Here is a 12,906-nt window from a genome sequence, read left to right as displayed (position 1 = left end):
CATCCCTCCTTTATATCCCTCAACTTTCCAATTACCATTATAGCAGTGGGTTTATTAGGATTAATCCATTCAAATCGTGTTACAGACCAATTTACCATATTGCATTTGGGGCAATTGTCTCTTATCAGGCAGGTGCACAATTTGATCAGAGCTGAGTGGTTTAACAGGGATCAGAAATGATAAGATCAATGACGCTGTGTACTCCTGAGTGTCCATGGATTCAGTGTCTGCCCTCACAGTTGTTTCACCAAATCTGGACTTCATTTAGGCACCATGGACAGCAACAGCAGCTCTGGCTCTCATCCACCCATCTACACCGAGGTGGTGGCTATTACGCCCACCATCTTCCCTCGGGTGGGCTACAGTATAATTTCTTTCCTCATGTTCATCAACACATTGTTAACAGTTTTTAACAATTGTCTCGTCATAACCGTGATGCTGAGGAACCCGTCTCTACTCCAGCCTATGACCGTTTTCCTCAGCCTTGCGGTGTCTGACCTCATGATAGGCCTGTGCGGATCCCTGGTCGTCACCATCACTAACTACCACGGCTTTTTCTTTATTGGCGACACAGCCTGCGTGTTTCAAGGATTTGCAGTTAATTATTTTGGTAAGTGGAGTTGTGATAGAGCAGGTTATGTTGTATACACTTTTTGAGAGAAATTTTCTTTTCTCTGTGCCTTGAGGTCTGTCATTATAAAACACAACAAACACAATTGTAAGCTAAAATATTGATCCTGTTATTTCACTGCACTTAATCTCAGAATGTTTACACACATTTATGTAGGGCTCTGTTTGATGCTTTTTGAAAATGTCTATACTGTTATCAGATTTGGCAAATGTCATGTTTATTTCTTGGAAACATTTTTTTTTGCTGACTTGAAGTTTATTCTTTGGACACAAACCGTAATTCAAAGTACACTTGGGTACACCACAATTTTCTCAGTTGATGGAGTTTGCTCAATTGTTCTGGAGATATTGGAGATGCTTGCTATGACAACTGAACAAGCTCCATACCCTGAGAAAGACCATGAGATGTCGTTAAAATCTCCAGAAAAAGCTAGTAAGTGGACCTTTAGCTGACATTTTTGTTTTGTTAATTTATTTCCCTTTCCTAGGTTTGGTGTCTCTCTGCACTTTGACCCTGCTTGCCTATGAGCGGTACAACTTGGTGTGTAAGCCGAGAGCTGGTCTAAAGCTGAGCATGCGGAGAAGCATCGCCGGGCTGCTATTTGTCTGGATCTTCTGCTTGTTTTGGGCGGTGGCTCCGTTATTTGGCTGGAGCTCCTACGGACCTGAAGGAATCCAGACCTCCTGCTCTCTGGCCTGGGAGAAGAGATCGTGGAACAACTACAGCTACCTCATCTTCTACACACTCCTATGCTTCATTTTCCCTACCATAGTCATCATTTACTGCTACTCCAAAGTGCTCACATCCATGAATAAGGTGGGCTCATGATGGCTTCTGTTTATTACAGTTTCACACCATTCGAACTAGGCTAGATTTAAAATGCATACCCCCCATCCTTATCTGTTTGCAATTTACCACCTACAGACTAAACAAGCTATTCACTTTTAATGGGTGTCAAATTTCCTTTCTACTCGTAGCTGAACAGGAGCGTGGAGCTCCAGGGTGGGCGTTCCAGCCAGAAGGAGAATGATCAAGCCATCAGTATGGTCCTGGCCATGATCATATCTTATTTTGTTTGCTGGCTGCCCTACACGGCGTTGTCAGTGGTGGTAGTCGTGGATCCAGAGCTCTACATCCCTCCACTGGTCGCCACTTTGCCCATGTACTTTGCCAAGACCAGCCCTGTCTATAACCCCATCATCTACTTCCTTTCCAACAAGCAGGTAAGCAGCTGAAGTGTATATCTTCTGTGAAATTGAAATGCACACAGATAGGCACAAGAAAAAAAGATTAGAATTGCATGTGAAATCAATGCTCAAATATTTCCTAAATGTTGTGTCCAACAGTTCCGTGAAGCCGCTCTGGAGGTGCTGTCGTGCGGCCGCTACATTCCCCATGTGCTCCCCACTGCCAGCATCAACATGCGCTCCGTCAACTCGCACAGCAAGGTGTTGCCTCTGTGACTTTCTCCAGGGAAAACAAGAAGCTGCCATGGTTGTCAGTGTTTATTGGTGCCCCATCACGGACACAGTCACGCAGACCTGCACATCTACAGGCCCATGTCTCTCAGAGAGGTCTTCACTGTAACCCAGTGAGAACAGAATCGGCACAGAGACTGTTAGCTGATATTGAGGAGGTGGACAAAATAAATGCAATCCAATCCATCCGGAAAAAAAGTGCTTATTTTGTTAACTTGTTAGGATTATATAGGAGCTGGGTTGATTCATCTGAAACTATTTTGTTTTGGCATTGTATTATTTCATTATATTGCAAGGTAATCCTGTATTTATTGTCCATCCCATTTTTCTAGAACAAGTATTCAGTAAGATGGTTTTATTTCTGTGTCCACTCACATTGCACATAAGTACCTGTGTGAATACAGGATTTACTCAGTACAATTATTTATCAGTTGCAGGGAAGCTGCAAAACATAATATGCTCTCTCTCCGATTGTGCAGCTGTCCTAATGCATACAAATAACATGAGTATATATCAGTTCTGCAAAACCTACAAAATCAAAAACATGGGAAATGTAGGTGCACTTGTTAAGTGAGCCTGCTGCACATCTCAGCTTGTGCATTACAATGGGAAGTCAGTCAGGCAGTAGAAGATTTGCCTGGCCTACTCTGTGGTCTGTCAATTTCTTATTTGTATTATTATTTTTACATTTGTGAAGACAGTTCAGAAAAGGAGCATTATTCAAACACAGGATGTTGTGTCTTATATGGCACATGCCTGAGCTCACACTGAGTCACCAGAACTGAAGATTGATATGCATCACTGAATAAAGATGAAGTAAGAGGACACAATTAGGAGAGGGTTGTAACTGTTAAGTTGGTGCTAGCAACTAGGATTACTCATTTTTGGCTGAGGATTTAATCCACTCTTCAATAGTTGATGATTTGATCTAAGAGTGATATTTATTGATTTACTCTACTTTATTTCATTGATATGTTTTTTTAATTGGTTCATATTTATTTATGGGGGCAATTATTTGATTATATTTATTAAACTATGATTAATATTAATTAATGATTCTGTCACAATAAACCTTGCAATATATCCTTATTTTTCCAAAAACTGACAAAAAAAATATCTCCCATGCCTGGTTTCCTCCAGACATGATGCTAAGAATTGATTCCAATCAGCCAACATCTTGTTTCTCAGAGTCTTTAGGAGCTTTGTTTTGCGAACTCCAAGCAAGTTGTCATGTCTTTCACTGAGGAGAGGCTCGATCTGGCCACTCTGCCATAAAGCCCATTTCGGTAAAGTGTTGCAGTGATGGTTAGCCTTCTGGAAAATTCTGTGGAGCTCAGAGAGAGGGCCAACCAAAATGGTCATTTTGGCTGAGCTCCAGAGAATTTTTGATGAGAGATGTTTGAGATGTTGAGATGAAGGCATCTGAGCTAAATTTCAAGTGTCATAGCTGAATACTAAATTCAGTTTTTTCTTTTTAATAAATGTGCAAACATTTATAAAATCCTTATTTTGCTTTGTCATTATGGGGTTTCATTTACACAATTTTAGCATCATGATGCAGCATAACGAAATGTGAAAAAAGTGAAGTGGTCTGAATACTTTCTTAATGCACTGAAAGTGATTTCTATTAGGCTACTCTACATACACCTTTTGTAAATAATATGTTAGGCCTTTTTCCCTCCCACTTGTTTGGCACGCTGATCTAGGCTAAATATTGTAAATGGTAATCTGTTTCTAAATAAAGCACTTTTTCATTTGCAACTACTCTTTTGTCTTCTCATTTCTATTTTAACAAGTTGCTCATTATGTTGTCACAGTTTATGGCATCCTAAAATATTTACAGTTTGTTTTGCACCACGACGTTTGATGCATGGTTTTGTGTTTCCCCACAGTTTATTTTCTAGAACTTCTAGTTTTTACCTACATGATTTTAACAGACATTGGATCAGTCTAATATGTAGGATGGTCAGGAGGAACATGTATTATGTTGATCTAATCCCAGATTTGGCATAGTCCATAAGTCTGCACATTTGAAGCAAAGAGCATTTCACACTTTATCTCCAAACAGGATTACATAGTGTCATTCTATAATCCAGCAGCAATGCTCGCTTTATTTCCTGAGCCAATTCAAGAACTCCCAAGTCATCCATCTGGCATACTTGATGCAAAGCTTTTTTCTTTGTGAGGTACAGTATTAGATTGAATGGACAGCTGTTCACTTCATACACATACTGTGATGCATATCCTATGTATCACAATGCCATACTATCATCATTATTGCATTTCTGCTCTAAGCCATTTGTTGGCTTTTTAAAGTTCGGAATCAGGATTGAGACAATAGTGACGTAAATACTTTTCAATTAACAACCATCCTTTTTTCCCAGTTGTCTATGCTGTGAACACACACAGCACAGTCTTTAATGAATCTGAACAGTGAGGACTCCCAGGTGACGTGCTGCTGCAGTGAAGTGATAATGAAAAGGGCGGATACTTGTCCAAGCTGGTTCATCCATTAACATTATTCACTCAGTGAAGAATCTCTTGCCAACAAGCGAAGCTAGGCTTACTGTATGTTTGGGAGGCGTAGAGAGAATGAAGATACTGAAATGAAGAACTAAACATGTTAACTCTTTGAACCTGGAGATGAGAGGCAAGCATACACCTGCATGGGACTCTGGGAACAACACCATTTGGGAGGAATACACTGACATTGCCTTTGTTGTGGCAAACAGCTTGATTCTGTTGATCACCTCTGCTGTGGGGATTGCAGCAAATCTTTTTGTTTTACTGGCAGTTCATTACCAAAAATCACTGCAAACTATGAATAATGTGCTGGTGGTGAATCTTGCAGTCATAGATATTCTGAGATGTGTAGTTGACTGCCCCATTCTCTTAACCATCGTCACAACTGTGTATCAAAGAGGATATGTGGACGAGTTGATCTGTGATATACAAGTGGCCTTTTTCTCTTTCAGCTGCTGCATCCAACTGTTGACACTGGCCTGTATAAGTGCAGAAAGGTACCAGGCCATTGCCCGACCCTCCAAAACTAGTCAAAGGCGAAGACGGATTATGGTACTGATTCCTCTCACATGGGCCTTGGCTATTCTGGTGGCTGTTTTTTGTGTGATATTTGTGAAGGACTCACCCGTGTATGAAAAATGCAAAGGATTATCAAGAGTAACATCCTTTTCCTATGACACATTTGGACTTTACATGTTGTTCCCACTTTGGGCAGCTTGCTTTAGTGTTATCATTGGATTCTATGCTCGCATATTTATCCTTGTGAGATCACACAATCGCAAAATATTTGACAAAGGTACTTTTCGTCTTTCAAAAACAGACAAAACAAAAGATAAGCAGAAGAAAGAAGAAACCACAGCGGTGGAAAATGGACACGGAAAATCAGAGCAAAACCTGACGCTGAGCAAAAGTGTTGCTCAGGTGGAACTAGTGACACAAGCTGAACCAAATTCATCGAAGAAAGATTCTACGGCTGCTCTACTGGCCTCAACAAAAACTCCACAATGTGCCTCCATCAGTTCAGAGAATAAAAAAGAATTAAAAAATACATTGGAGATAACTGACTTGAAAACAGAACAACATCACCCTCCTGCAATGCCGGTTACAGTGCAGACTGAGGAGAAACCTTTTAAAACAGAGCAGTCCAATCCCTGTGGCACGAACATTGAAGCAAACCCATCAAATGGAGATGCTGCTGCTAGTGTTCAGAGCTCAACCACAAAGCCAAGCAATTTCAACATAGAAAAGCAGTCCAAAGAGAGAGTAGAAATTGACAAAACGCCCTCTGAAATGAAAGAAACCAGCCCCCATGTTCCCTCGTCTGCACAGTTAGAGAATACAGAATCCACTCCTGTTTTAATGATTGAATTAAATCAAGCTAAGAGCAGCAATGGAGGAGAAAAATTGACTGGAGATCAAGTGTCTTCATTACCTCCCCTCATTGGTAATGTCCCTGAAACAGAAGCTACAAAACAAAACATGGAGGTGGAAGGTGCTGTTTGCATGATGCCTTCCAAAGCAAGTAAAGAGAGAGCGAAAAAAAAGAAGGAAAGTAAAATGGCGAAGCGTGCTGGCTATATTATTATAACCTTTGTCTTATTCTGGTTACCACTGATCACAACTATCCTGATGAATGCTGTTCACAGAACACAGGTAAGTATTTGTGAGACAAGGATGCAAATTTTACTGGGATTTTGTATGTAAAGTTTTTCTTTGTAGTATAACTTAGCCTTAAACTGTAGTGTGTAGTAAGGCCTCTCAACTGTTTCTGGCCCCTGAACTCACCTTAAGGCTCCAAAAACACACACACACACACATATACTGTATATATATATATATATATATATATTTGCATATTTTATATCAAACTAATTTTCTGAACACTAGGTTTAAAAGCTGTGTAATATACTGTATATTGATAGCTGTTACACAAAGTCTTCTCTAATGTTCTCTAACAATTTTTCATTTTCTATGATTTTTTTCAGATAACAATCATTCAGGACATGCAGATTCTGTCGGTCTCTATTGCCTGCATCACATCACTAAGTGACCCAATAATATATGCTGCAGTGAACCCTCAGTTTCGGACAGAGTTTTATAGGCTTAAAAACAAGTTTATGTCCATATTTAATAAAGAATTATAATATTTCTACTTCTACCTACTACTGAGTGGCACTAGACCAAATTACCATATTCAATATTCACTATGTAACTGAATATTAAAATGGTTAACATTTTTCTAGTCATTGTTAAAATATTAACTAAAAGAAACCCCAGATGTCAAAGTGTGAATTTTGATTTGGGTATAGGAGGTATATTATGTTATATGCCGCTGTGTTATCTTAGATTTTATGCAGGCTGACTTTGCAGCAGTTACTTAACACTGCAGAGCAGAGGTGTTGCATGCTGCGAGAAACAGCCTGGGCCAACGCAATCAGCTCAGCAGGGGGGCGCTGCCAGCATTCGTTGTCAAACAATCACTGAGGCCTGCTTGTCTGTCTCCGGAGACCCTGTAGGCAGGACCCACCACTGGGCCAGTCAAGTCCTCACGTGTCCTGGCGGCACCTAATTATTATCCTATCCTCTCATTGGTGATGATCTTTGAGTAATCAGGCAAAACGTTATGAGATCTACCTTATTGTGCTCTCATAAGAAACAAAAGACATGGGTCATTTAATGGATGTTTCAGTAGAGCTACAGTATTTATTCTAACCACTGCACCAAATGCACAATGTGTGATCATTTGTCCTTTTTCCTTACCTCTTATATATGTACTCCATGACAAGGTTTGCATTTCATTAAAAGCAAAGCTTTGCAGAATTTACATCATAATATACCAGTCTCTTTGTGTTTCCTTCCATCAATCTCATTTTTACTGACAAACCTCCAACAAGAAGACATACTTTTAATAAAACAGAATTCTGCAATGACAGCATGCAAATCCTTAATTCAACCAGTTAACAGACAGAAATAGTATGCCAACAACTGTCAACTAAATCTAGAAATAAGAGGAGCCAACTTCAAATGCAGCTGATAAAGTTCTAAATTAGATATTTACAATATGAAAAATGTACAAAATGGCCCTTTAACACAGTGAAATCTACCAAGTCTCACTTATTATAATGAATATTATAATTTAAGAGCAGTGCAATGGAATTGATGTTCAACACTCTTTCATATGGTTTTCCAGGTCAATCTGTGTCTACATTAGGGTTAGTATTAGTTGAGTGTTGTGGAGAACAGTCACTTAGATTTCTACCTTGTGACCTAATTAATATGTACCCTGCATATTTCTCAATGTCCATTGTTAATTAATGACAGTGGCTTTCACATAGATCCATACCAGGTTGTCAAATATGTAAGTTAACACAGATTTTGTCATTTTGACGTTCACTTGCACATTTCAGAAACATGTGGATGCGTTGTATTTTTTACTCATCAAGCTATGAAATCAACCAGTTAATGAGTAAGTTAATGAATATTCACAACAGTTATCCATTCCAGTGGATGCATGTTTTCTGAATTTACAACAATGAGGGGACTATTAGAAACAGGGTAGTTGAAGGGTTTCAAAACAATGTATTTAACTGGGTGGTGAGTGTTTCTAATATGTAAGTAGATGATTTAATATTCACAAAGATGGTCCTCAGTTAATGAATACGTGTGCTTTGTCATCAGAGGCTATCAAGAATGACCTTTTAACATCTGCCTTTCCTCCTAAGTATCAGAAGACAACAAATACAACTACATTACATGTTCAAAAATAAATTTTTCTCAGTATTTTTAGGCAACAACGATAACCACGCAATACCAACACTTCCTTGCTCTGCTGTGCTTAATGGCGCAAGATGTGCTGGTTTGCTTTAATTTCCAAGGCAGCCGTCCACATCATTTTAATACCATGCAGAGTGTGACATCAGATGAGATCACTACTTCAAAAACCCAGATTTTATATTTATAATCCCTCTAAATTATGGCAGGTTGATGCTAGGTGGTCCCTCTCCTCAGCATCTGGTGTTTCTTGAGACCAGTTAGCTGATCAGATAAGCATGACATCTACAAGGCAGATACTCGGACAATGTTGCTCTGAGAGTATGCGGCGGTGGTGATGGAGCCATGTCCGTCCGATGAGGTCACCACCGGTGCAGATAGGCTGACCATGGAAGGAGTGATGTAAGGTTTGTCACATTTCAAGGGCACAGTCTCATCAAGTTTGGCATTCAGGCTGGAGCGGCTGTAAAAGAAACACAGGATGAAAGAGGGTGACCTTGTGAATGTATTACACAAGACTTTATTTCACAGAGTTCTTTATTCTTATACTGTACAGTATAAAAGCCACGATACAGAAATATTCACGTTCTTTGTACAGAGTAAAAATATAGAGGAGCTTTGGCTTATGTTGCTCATCAGTTTTCAGTGTGAACCTCCTCAGCTTTTGTCAGAGTCTAAAGAGAATACTGTACAGGAGGACTGTGCATATAAAGGTTGAGACTAAAGACTATATACATCAAATACAACAAAAGAATCCTCACCTGTATGAAATTGTTCACACTATGATAAATGGGTGTTAGTTCACCTAATTTATGAAGTAACAAGTTTTCTCACTTACCGCTCGTGGTATCAAGAAATAATAGTTTTGGTTTTGGTTCTGAGATATCTATCTCTGAGAATTATGCTGTGCCCCAATGTAATAGATGTGAACTGAATTTTATTTGAACTACTTACAACATCAAAAAAAAACATTCAACAGCAACACCAGATACAGTGTCCTAGTTGCAGTGGATTATCCACAGAACAAGCTGTTTTCACAGAGAGAAAGGACTATTTATTTGGTAGAAAGTAGTTCCACTGAAAACTGCAATGTCTCTGGATTAACAGTGATGGGACATGTTGTTGTTTCTATTTTTCTTTGTCAAACAAACACAATTCAGTTCACTTTTAATGTCTTGGAAGCAGAAATCCCAGAGACAACCATTAATAAATAAAACCAAAAATATACCAATAGAGGTAGAGGTGTAAGTAAAATAAATAAATAATTTGGCTGAACTTGACTATCACATGCAATGTGAAAGTACTTCACTTATGAAACCCAACATGTCAAAAAGTCACACTTGCTTTGAACTTACATGTGGTCACTGTCCAATCAAAACCATGCATCTCCAAAATGTAAACATTTCATTAAATAAGAAAAACAGCCTTGTTTAAAGGTTCATGACAAAGCATTTTCGATCATTCGACCTAAGAATTAAGAGAAATGTCAGAATCCACAAAAAAACCTTCTGTTTACCTGAAACCCTAAAAACTAAATATGGAGATACTTTTCATTGGATAGCAACAATATGTTGTTGTTTTTTACTTCCTTATAATATATACTTATATATCTGTATAAATGAATCCATGATTTAATTTCCCAGCGTGGATTCAATAAAGTGTATCTTGTCTTATAATACAGGATCAGCTGTGTGCATGCATATGTGTGTATTTGGTGTTTGTGAGTCGAGAGAGACAGAGATGTAGAGACAGACAAAAGAGCTAGACTGAGATACTACCTGTTGGCCACAGGCCTCTCTCTTATCTGTATGGTGCTGAGCTCCTGGTTGTTTGTGCTGGGCAGGCTGAAGCTGCTCTTCTTCCTGTGGCGCCGAGAGCAGCACGAGCTGAGGCCATGTGGAGACGAGGACAGCGAGGATGCACGAGACCCCGACTTGTTCATCACAGAGATCTCCATGCAGTTAGCCTGAAACGTCTGCTCGTCCACAAACTCGTGGTTCTGCAGAGGAAGACGGTGGGACATTTTGATTCAATGTTGCTTATGAATCACTCTATTACATCAATGATTGGCTCTGCTAAATAATGACTAAAGATGTTTCACAGTAAAGACTAAACAGACTGAACAGAATCCACAGCAAAATTGTTTAATAATTGGAAAATGAATCATCAAGGGAATAGAAATATATTGGCCCAGATGTTCTTATTAAGTGCCATCTGTGAAAACATTCACAACTGTTATCCCTGTGACAAATGAGAATGACTTGAAGGTCAGGCTTCAAGTGTGTTTCAGGCTCAGCCAGCAGGTGGCAGAGTGACACTATGCAGAATCAGATGCATCGTGACTCCTTTCTTATACCTCCCCTCTGTCACTCCTGCAATCTATAAGGCACACCATGAGAGACCTAATATATTTTCCCAGACAACCAGCAAGCCTTTCACTGGGGGGAGGATCATCTATAAGGAGGGACAATGATTTACTGCCTGTCCATGTCTCTGTGCAGGGTTTGGAGTGTAGAACTCATGTCACAGCCAAGCATTAAAGAGGCTCTTACTGTATCTCTAAATTATAGATGGTGTTAAAATGAAGTATGCTGCTTTGTTTGGAAGGAATAATGTTAATGGCTGGCTGAGTCATGTTATGTTTAGCATGTAATGCTGGCAAGGGGACTCAACATTTCCCAGCCCCATTTACAGCTATTTTTAACTTGTGTTGCATATAGAATAGATTGGACAGTACAGTATAGTTTGTGAATAGATGAAAAAACTCACTTTGTTTCAATTTGCAACACACTGTAACAGACTACTGATGATACAGCACAGACATAAGTGATGCAATTTAACATAAAATAAACAATTTTTCACAGTGAGCTATTTCAAACTGTCTAAAGTCTGTTACCAAGACAATGAGAATGAAAGATGCCAAAGTGAGTGGTAAAGTGAGATTTTAAGTTTTAGAAATAAATTAGATTTTACCGTGGTTTTCTCCAGGCAGTGCAGCAGGTGATTATGTTGGCTCTCAAAAGGAGGGCTGGGGGCCTTCGCCACCAGGGCTCGTCCTGCCTCCTTGGAGGCCTTCGAACACACAAAAAAAAAAAAAAAAACAACAGTATAGATGAACAGGTTTGGATTTTACATAGAAACATAGTCTCAGGCAACAGTTAGCTATGTGATGTAGTGGAGAGTACGCAAAGCATTGAGGGTTGAAATGCTGATCTGTAGCACGGCAGCCAATCTACTGACAACCTAGTGAGATGGGGATGTTTTAGAGATGCATAGAGACAGTGGCTGACTACAACATGTTTGACTGCTGGTTTTACCATTCTTTCGCTGATTTGGTGAGAATAACCAAAAAAGTCAAATTAGAGCTCATTTCAGTGCAACAGCAGTGGCACACTTAGACACAGATCGAACAGATTGCACCAAACACATCACAGATTCTGGATCACAACAACACTACACACTTGGATGGAGCTCTGCACAGCTCTGGGATGGAAGGTATGTTATGTTAGTTACAACCTTGATGCTCTAGAAATAACACACAGAACACACAGCAGATCAAAAACAGAGTTTAGAGGAGATGCGGGCCGAGCAGACAGCCACCATAGGCAACCAACTGTCCAGTAAGCCTTTGGTTCCCTCCTTCCCCTCCAAACCCTGTTGGACAGACATGCAGAGCTTGGTCATGAGTTAGTGTGACTGTAATGGCTGTGCTCCGCCAGAAGGCAAGTGTGCCTGCCTGGCCCTCCTGCTGTTTGGATAGAAAGAGAGTGTTGAAGCATGTCAATGCTGCAGCTAAGAGGTGTGATGTAAGAGAGAGGACAAATACACTGAAGCACTGGAATGACAGCAGTCCCTATGTTACAGCATGAACAGCCCCCCCCTCCCCAGTGTGTGGTGGCATGGCCCCCGAGCAGAGCGGCATGCAAGCGTCAGCATGGCCCCGGTCAGTCAGCCCCCAAGCCGGTGCTTGGTCCCGTTACCTCCTCCAGTGAGTTGATCAGGAGCCCATTTTGTTTGTAGCGCATATAGACATTAGTGCCTCGAATCTTCGCAGCGCGGATTTTACCAAGCCGAGCTTTCTGTTTGAAAAAACAGACCTCTGTTTTAGCCTCTGACGGTTTGTCTGTCACACTAATTGACTCTGTCCCCCTCTGGCAGCCACAGTATTTAGTAGGGAGAGGCCATGCTTAACTCTATGATTAGGAATTTTTGCCTCAGCAAACACTTTTAGAAAGAAATGCACATATTGCTATTGAAAAGCTGCTGACGCTATACTCTGAAGATCATTTGTTCAGTCATTGTCATTCCCTCTCTTATTTCCTTCTCCCACTGAAATACATTCAAGGAAGCTGAGCCCACCCAATACACAGAAACACAATAAAAAAATTAATATTCTGGAAGATAGTGTTTGCCTTGTCATTCTGTTACGTGCGGATAAGATAGGGGCAGAGGAAAGAGGCAGACAGAAGCAAAATAAAGAGAGATAGAGAGAAAAGGGAAGAG

The 12,906-nt window shown here is 40.1% G+C and overlaps 2 protein-coding genes across 2 annotated transcripts in view; one reads left to right on the top strand and one right to left on the bottom strand.

The window, feature by feature from the left end:
* The first annotated feature begins 273 nt into the window (after positions 1 to 273).
* Positions 274 to 2,585, top strand: parietopsin. The gene is made up of 4 exons (XM_028584526.1): positions 274 to 610; positions 1,119 to 1,447; positions 1,609 to 1,854; positions 1,978 to 2,585. Exons 1-4 carry the CDS (start codon positions 274 to 276, stop codon positions 2,092 to 2,094), a joined length of 1,029 nt encoding a protein of 342 aa, XP_028440327.1. The 3' UTR covers positions 2,095 to 2,585.
* Positions 2,586 to 7,548: 4,963 nt separating this feature from the next.
* LOC114560357 (potassium voltage-gated channel subfamily D member 2) overlaps positions 7,549 to 12,906 on the bottom strand; it is a 34,669-nt gene continuing 29,311 nt past the window's right edge. The window contains exons 4-6 of the mRNA XM_028585672.1: positions 11,377 to 11,475; positions 10,182 to 10,402; positions 7,549 to 8,866 (exon numbers count right to left, since the gene is read on the bottom strand). Of these exons, the coding sequence (XP_028441473.1) occupies positions 8,689 to 8,866; positions 10,182 to 10,402; positions 11,377 to 11,475 (498 nt within the window). The 3' untranslated portion in view covers positions 7,549 to 8,688. The remainder of the gene's footprint in view (positions 8,867 to 10,181; positions 10,403 to 11,376; positions 11,476 to 12,906) is intronic.

The sequence above is a fragment of the Perca flavescens genome, chromosome 8 (genome assembly GCF_004354835.1).
Source record: "Perca flavescens isolate YP-PL-M2 chromosome 8, PFLA_1.0, whole genome shotgun sequence".
NCBI lineage: Eukaryota > Metazoa > Chordata > Actinopteri > Perciformes > Percidae > Perca > Perca flavescens.
Note: the sequence above shows the minus strand (reverse complement) of the source record. Positions and strands in the feature narration are given on the sequence as shown.